Below are 8,369 nucleotides of genomic sequence, written 5' to 3'. Positions count from 1 at the left end.
TCCACGATACGAACAAAAACTCACCATACGACGTTACATTAGTTCGCATTTTTCATTTGTTTTTCTTACTACAGTTATTTTTTTAAATGTATTACTTGGCTTTAATTTGAGTATGTTTTTCGCGTTGGAACGAATTATTTGGTTTTACATGTAATCATATGGGAAAAGATGATCCACCTTACGACATTTTCATGATACGATCTCAGTTTCGGAACGGATTAATTTCGTATCCTGAGGTACCACTGTAATTGAAAAATTTGAAACACTTAATTGTGTCAGTAAAGTTCCAATCCCAGTTTTAAAGTTATCACTATAACAATGTTTTTCTCTGTTGTTTTACGTAACAGAGTGCTGAACGAAGTTAAATTAAGACACCTTAGTAAATTAAAAAAAAAGTACCATTAAGCAGCATAAATTTGTTCAATTAAAACATTTAGCTTACAATATGCTCAAGTGTATAAATGTTCTATGTTATGCTAACTACACCAATCTGACTTGGCACCTAGTTTTGTTGGTAGGTTCATACCACCAACTTATAATTTATATTATAAAAACTTTTTTTTTCTTTATTATTATTTTGATTATTTTTAAGGTAATTATTCTTTTATAAAAAAAAACTACTAATAAACATAAATATATTTGACTTTATACATTAAACAGTTATTCTTTTTGTAGATCATAAAATCAATTAGTAGCAAAGTTGTATCAAGAAATTAAGATTTGTGAGATTTTTCCAGTGTACCTTACAATTACACTTTAAAATTAAGTTTTACATTGAAATACAAGTTATTACATTTTAATTATAAAACATTATTTTGCTAAATCTTAAGCGTGGGGCCCGGAGCGGTTGCCCCAGTTGCCCGGCCCTAGGGGTGGCTCTGGTTGAGTCATTGGACTCACCTTATCCATTTGTATTATAAAAATAGCTTATCCTGACAAGGGTTAATGCTGCTTTGTATTGCAACATGGTTGAAAGAGGATATTATAAGAAAACATTCTAGATTCCTTAGTCAAGATGTTACACTTTGCAATGACGATGCCAGACCCAAGGCTGACTTTAAGTCAGTTGAGCCAAATGCTTCCAATTGGGCTCTATGCCTAAGAGTCCTCCATGCTAGCAGCACATTGCAACATATACCTAACACTACATATACATATAACTTTTGAAAGTAGTGTAATAGTTATTTGAAACCTGTAATAATTTTAATTATTAATAAACTATTTAAAACCAAATTTTTTGATATTGACTGATTATAAAACTAGTTAAATCTATATTTTAAATTTTTTATTAGTGTATTTATTTTTTATTTTATTTGTTATTCTTTCAATAAATAAGCTTTCATTAAATAATAAAAATGCTCCTTCACTTTATTTTTAAATTACATTTTGATATCACTAATCTAAATTCTGCTTTATTTAAACTAGCTTTATTATTGCCAAATGTTCCAGCAAAAAACAAATAGAAATTATAGAATATTTTTTAAAACATGACAAATTTGTAATATTAATATACATTAAACATTTTAACATAATTAAATGTACTAATATAATTTTTTTTAAATACTCATATTTATCTGTAGTCTTTTTCCTTTCTTTATGTATAACACCACTAATCTAAACACACTACAGTAATTAAATTCAGGTTAGTGAGAGTACACTGTAATTTCTATGAGATTTTGAGAGAATAATTTTGTTTCATGTAAAAAGTTTATCCCTTTTATACACAATCATTTTTCTCTCAGTTTTCATGAACATGAAACATGAAAAGTTTTTCTTTTTAATAGTCAGATGTTAACAAAATGATCTTATTATCATATTTTTAATATATTTCTATATATTACTATTATACAACTTTAAATTTTGTTTTGTGATACATGGTTATAATTTACAGTAGCTTTTTATAAACAGAATTCTATGCCTATATACAGTAGATTAAGTAACTGTAAATAATACAAAAAATTTAAAAAAGAATAATTAGTAATAAGACAGAAGAAACTGTAATTTAAAATAATTACATTTTCTTTTGTCTTAATAATTTTGAAGCAAGTTAATAATCTTTAAAAAAAATGCAGATGTAGATTTATTGACTAATTTACAGTTTTGAATCAATAAAAAAAATAATGCTTTTCAGTGGAAACATTGTCTGATGATGATGAATCTTATCCACATGATGTTGGTGAATCTATCAGCATTCGAGCTAATTTATTTGGTTCCCCTTCTGGTCAGGGATATTCTCCTGCACCTGGTGGTCCATTTTCAGCTCTCACTCCGTCAATGTGGCCTCAAGATTTATTAGCATCATTTGCCCAGGTAAATAATGTAAAGTTTTCTCTTAAAAAGTTTGATTAAAATTGAATTTTAAATTTATAAATTATACAACAGCCAGAAGATGCAGCATCATATCCAGATTTTCGTTTTGATGAATTTGGATTCAGGATAGAAGAAGAAGGTGAAATAATTACAATTTAATTATGCATATGTTAAATATATTTATTTATCTTAGTATGATATTTAGCTTCAGTAATAAGATATTTCATATTTAGCAAAATATAAATTTAAATTTCATTAAGGAATTAATTTAATTTAGTATTATTTATTGTGAGATAAATGATATTAATTACACTAATGCTGAAATGGGAAAAAGATTTGTTTAAAAATTAAAATTTAATTTTATAATATGCTGTGTATACTAAGGGTGCGACTATGCAGACGCGAATTTAGAACGAGCGAGAGGTCGCGAGCGATTTAGTTTTAGCAAAGGAAAACCATGCATAAATGAGAAGCAAGAAATAATGCTGGCGAGAGCAAATTTCTGGTTCTCGCACATATCTGACAGGTTTTGATATTTATCGCGTCTTGCCTCTTCTCGCCACATATTCTTGCTCGCTCGGAAAATTCGCTCACTTGCGTCTGCATAGTCGCACCCTAATTTATTTTTGAGATTGGCAAAAATATACACTGAAATATGTATTTTTACTGATTTTGCTGAAAAAATTCTTATTATAAATTTTATAATAGTTATATTTTATAAATTGTTAATTTCTTTAATAACCTGTAACTAGCATAAAAATCTTACATAATCTAATATATAATAATACATTAAGATCTACATTTCACATTATGAATTCTTTGAAAATCATGCATAAATATGCATTATTATTAAAATAAATAATGCATAAATATGCATTATTTATTTTTATTTGAATTTATTATATCAATACAGTAAAACCTGTCCAAAATAGAACCTGAATAAAATGGAAACCTGCCTAAACAGGAAAAAGTTCTTTGGAATATAGCAGTTTTCTATGTTTAAAAAAAATCTGTTCAAAATGGAAGCCTGTCAAACTGGAAAAAATATTTGGTACCGTACAAGTTTGGTTTACACAGGTTTTACTGTAATAAATTATTATTAATTACACTTCTATACTTTACAATGTTGTAATGCTAGTTATATATTTAGTGGACAAAATGTCTAGTTCTGGCTTAGTAATAGGACTACTAATACATTTTTACCTTGATTCAGCAGATTCTGCTTTTCTGCAGGTAACAGATAATTATTTCTTACATTTCCTATTTTTGAAAACCTCTGTAAAGTGGACAGCATAAAGGATTATGTGCTTCTCATAAACATCAATTAAAAAATACCACACTTATGTTCAGTATTATCATTTTAGAATTTCTTTATTTCTGCAAACTAAGCTTTCACATGCTCTGTTTTTACATATACTCTGCATTAAATATTGGTAGATTGACACTTGCATTTCTTCCTTATATAATGGAAGGAGGTGTTAAGAAAATAAGAAAATTTTGAAGAATAAAAGCAAAATGAATCATGTGTTGATAAAATTGACAAACATTCTGCTTGGGAAGATTAAATGCTTAAATAATCAGTAATGTCATATGACTAGCTTGCATTAATTGCAATTTTGAGTTTTTCATCAGACTAGATCTCTTCTAGATTTCTCTAAATTAATTAATTATTAAGTTTGAGTTATTAAATTTAATGCACAATGGCTCTTAATTCTTCTAGTGTGAAATTATATTAATTAATTAATCATTATATAGAAATACAGTGGAACCCCTATATTCGTCATTAATCTGTTCTTAATGACCTAACGAATATGGAATATGACGAATATAGAAACACTTTTATAATAAATAACTGATATTCAATTAATCCATTCCCATCCTGAAAAAAAAGGTACAAGAATGAAAATTATGTTGTTTGTAAAACTTTATCTTCATTGTACTAAATAAATTCAGTATAGAGGTAGAAGGGTAGAATAGTATTATTAATATAGTATATAGTAGATCCCCTATAAGACGGTAGATATGTTCCGTTCTTTATGAATCAATTTTGTAGGAATCACAGTTTACGGACTATGGCTGTTTGAAAGGTTTTCTTCCATAAAATTAATCGATTCTAGACTAATTCGACTCAACATTTCCAAAATACGTATATTTTTTGNATAGTTTTTTAATTTTTTTAACTAATAGATTTTATTATATATATGTTTAATTAAGTCGGGGGGTTGGAAATCTCAATAAAAATTTTAATTTTTTAAAAATATTTAAAAATATATGGCCAGCTAGTATTCACCCTCCTATAAACACATTGCCTCCCGAGACTTCTATGAGAATGTCCCAGGAAATCCAACACCAGCTGTTCTCAAGGTCATCCAGCTGTAAACACAATGACTCATCAGTGTCAGATTTCACAGAAAGGCAAGACAATGGAAAATCAAGTTTGAAGCCTTTTCTTTAAAATTAAAGCATTTCTTTTGTTCTTTTTCAGTTTTGAGTATTTTTTATGTTTAATTACATTAATATTAAAAATTGCTGGGAACTAAAGCGATTAAACAGCTCTGTTAACCAGTCTCTTCCCTCCTCTCCTAGGACTTTCCATATCTCTATTGGTATATAATCCGGGCCCACTGATTTCCCATTTTTCATTTTATTTAATTCCATTACTAAGAATCTATGCTGACTAGTCAAGTCGTCTCCTGGTATCACTTTACAGTCCTTAATCCTCTTTAGAGTAGTCCATCTTGTTAATAGGTAGTCTATTTGTGATTTATGATCCCTGCTGTTATAAATTATTAAATGTTCTTCACATTTATCAAAATAAGTGCTAACCACTACTAAATCATAGGCGGTGGCCATTTGCAAAACACACGCTGCTTCGAAATTTCTACCACCAAATCCTTTGCCTCCATGTACTCTCTCATAACCAGCATTATTTTTTCCCACATGCCCGTTAAAGTCTGCTCCAATAAATATCTCTTCATCTGTCGGTATCTCTGTCATTATCGTAGCCAAATCTTCCCAAAATTGCTTTTTTACTCCAGCATCTACACCCACTTGCAGAGCATATGCACTGATTACATTAATTATCAGTTCTCCAATACTCAGTTTCACCAATATTAATCTATCATTTACTCTATTGACTATGACTATGTCAATCCTCTTGTCTTCCAATATACGAAAACACTAAATATAATAACCTCCGACTTGAATTAATGCAAAAAACACAAAATAATCACAGAGCACATTTTGTAGCATCTTATCCATACAACAGACATATTTGAACTCATTGACTATGACTACATTCTTCTTTAAGTCGTCGTCTACGACTATCCCCATTCCATTCCTCTTTCCATCTTTACCACAGTAGAAAAGTTTATACCCTTCGCCAATCTCTTTAGCCAATCAAAACTTCCAAGAACGTCAGTCTATGAGACTGACGTTCTTGGAAGTTTTGATTGACATAAGTTGGCGTGACATCCAACCCGTGAACTCAATACACCTAACAATCTCTTTAGCTTTGGCCCCTTTCCACTTTGTCTCCTGCAAGCATGCTATATTGACTCTTCTTCTTCTTAGGGTATCTGCTAGTTCAGCTCCTCTCTCTGTCATAGTCCGTATATTCCAACTTCCCACTCTTAATGGGACTCGCTTCTTATGTTGTCCCCGTCCCATATGAGACAACAACCCTTGTCCATTTCCCACAGCCGCCAGGTGCTGCGGCTGCGCATCGCCTATGGGGTACACCCTAGTATTATCACATCTCAAAATGGCATCAGACATTCCATACAAAAAGATTTGGCTGGGGGTTTTTACAGTCAGCCGCCAACCAGACACCAACCTTCCCATTTTTCTAACCTGGGCTGAGGAACCAGGCTTAGCAAGGATTTGGCAGTGGCCTAGCATCTGAGCTCCTAGAGACTCACTACAGACCTTAAGCGGCAGATGGTCATCTGCTATTTACAGATACCCTCCCGCCTCCAGTGGCACCCAGCCCCGGAAGGCCCTCCTCCAGGCTCCTGCAAGGGTAATACTCCGTCGAAGACGGAGTATTACCCTTGCAGGGCTCCCTTTATGCTCGTTTGTTTGTCGACACTCGACTTAACAGGCTCCACTACGTGAAAGTGAGCTAAGGGTTGAGATGGATAGGCTAAGAGGCCATTCTTGTTGTGGCTTTATATTGTGCTTCACACCCCCTTGGAGCCTTGTATTTTAATAATTAAATACTGGTAAATGGTATTTGTATGATTAAATATAGTGAAGTATATCTCATATTTGCTAACCTAAATTATAGATGAGGCTGACTTGATAGCTAGGAAAGGCTGATTTTGGACTACAAAGGCTGAGAAATAAAACATCAATTTGAAGTAAGATTGTTGACAAAACTTGATGCACTTTTAAGCATTTATTCAATCTTCATTTTCTTTATCACAATAATAGGTTTATAATATTGACTTCTACTAGACAAATTACTAGGACTAAAATAGAATATAGAGTTATGAGCAATTATTTATTGTGACATCACCAGAATGCCAGGCTGCAATTTTTAATTACATTTTTAATTTATTTAATTTAAAATATATGCTCTCCGCCTCAAATTAGTAGTGTCTTGTCCATGTACATCATATTTTTCCTGTTAGCAATAGAGTTGTGCCAGTCATCTAACTCCTTTCAGAGGAAAATTTTTGAATTGAAATAATGTGACATCAGATTTGCACTTGAAGTTTGTATGTAGTTAATCAGGACTTCCTGCCCCTAAGAATTTCATGTCTGGTCTTGACTTTCATCTATCTAACTTTGTTCTTAAGATTAAGGAAAGATGGACAGACAGAAGACAGAGGAAATTTATAGGTCTAACAATTTTTTTCAAATTGCAGCCAATAATATATTACAATATACATAATAAGTATTATATAAAAGTTCAATGAATTTTAATGAACAGTGTATTAAACAACTGATTAAAAACACTAGATTTAGCACCAAAATTGATAGTTTGGCATGAGTTGATTACTGACATTGATTACAGGAGTTGATCAATGTCAGCAATCAACTCCTGTAATCAACGTCGTCTTCATTCTTATTGTCATTATAAAATTTCAACAATACTTTGTTACTCTAATAAATTAGTTTATAAAGTTCTGGAAGAAAAAGGATTGCTCATTTCAGGATTAGACTACTCCTGCAGACTATTACTCATTTAAACTTAAGATTCACTTACTTTCTTTTTTGTTAACTTTATTCAGGCCATTGTTGAAACAACTTTAACATTATCTTGAATTTTAAAGTGGTCCAAAAAGTAGTAAGTCACGCAAATCTAGTAGCCTAGAGCCCTACAAATATCTCACTCTGCTACTTGTAGCCCAATCTTGCAATTCCAAAAACCAGCTGTATTTTACGAGATAAGAGAAAAAAAGGGTAGTCCATTTGTAAGATGACACTGAAAATGTGTTACTGTAAAAGCAAAGCCATATTGACCAGATTAGAGTTGTTCTTGGTCTATTGTTCTTGTACAACATGGAGATACTTTGATCTAAACGAATCAGTTAACATACGCATATCATAGTTCGGACAGAATTTTCACTTTGAATTTTGAAGTAACTGTATTTTGAATCAACGAAATTCCTAAACATGTAAATCTATATGTCCCCATCGGGACCCGCTTCATGTGCCCTATGAACAAATCTCAAATGCTAAAACAATGTTTTGATGTATACAACTATATTGTATTCAGTCAACATTTAGTAAATACTTGTCGTGCTGGCTCCGGGGGAGACTAGCACCATGGTGCAGAGAGTGACGAAACAAAAAAGAATGATTAGAAAAAAAGAATATTTCTGAAAAAAAAAGAAAAAAAGAACAATTAAAAAAAAAATAGAACGTTTGAGATGTTTTTCTTTTAACAAGTGATATAACTTTGTTGTTGTTGTTAGTGTATCTAAAAAAAGTGTCAGTTTTGGTAAACTGTATTCTGAATTTATATCCCGACCCCACAGCTTGTAACACACTTATATGTTGCACATGTAAAAATAAGTTCAAATAAAATTTATTGGCATAAGACAGAGGAA

The 8,369-nt window shown here is 31.2% G+C and overlaps 3 protein-coding genes across 3 annotated transcripts in view; 2 read left to right on the top strand and 1 right to left on the bottom strand.

The window, feature by feature from the left end:
• Positions 1-2,502, top strand: part of LOC111627662 — a 12,742-nt gene extending 10,240 nt beyond the window's left edge. Inside the window, exons 2-3 of the mRNA XM_023371262.1 lie at positions 2,132-2,310; positions 2,383-2,502. Coding sequence (XP_023227030.1) covers positions 2,132-2,310; positions 2,383-2,469 — 266 coding nt within the window. The 3' untranslated portion in view covers positions 2,470-2,502. The remainder of the gene's footprint in view (positions 1-2,131; positions 2,311-2,382) is intronic.
• A 1,671-nt stretch (positions 2,503-4,173) lies between these two features.
• On the bottom strand, positions 4,174-6,087 carry LOC111627669 (craniofacial development protein 2-like). The gene is made up of 3 exons (XM_023371274.1): positions 5,746-6,087; positions 4,874-5,490; positions 4,174-4,189 (listed from the first exon to the last, which is right to left on the bottom strand). Exons 1-3 carry the CDS (start codon positions 6,085-6,087, stop codon positions 4,174-4,176), a joined length of 975 nt encoding a protein of 324 aa, XP_023227042.1.
• Positions 6,088-6,249: 162 nt separating this feature from the next.
• LOC111627668 (small G protein signaling modulator 3 homolog) overlaps positions 6,250-8,369 on the top strand; it is a 58,256-nt gene continuing 56,136 nt past the window's right edge. Inside the window, exon 1 of the mRNA XM_023371273.1 lies at positions 6,250-6,331. Within this exon, the coding sequence (XP_023227041.1) occupies positions 6,250-6,331 (82 nt within the window). The remainder of the gene's footprint in view (positions 6,332-8,369) is intronic.

Source organism: Centruroides sculpturatus, unplaced genomic scaffold (assembly GCF_000671375.1).
Source record: "Centruroides sculpturatus isolate CEXI.00-Female unplaced genomic scaffold, Cexi_2.0 scaffold255, whole genome shotgun sequence".
Classification (NCBI taxonomy): Eukaryota; Metazoa; Arthropoda; class Arachnida; order Scorpiones; family Buthidae; genus Centruroides; species Centruroides sculpturatus.
This window is presented reverse-complemented; position numbering and strand designations above follow the sequence as displayed.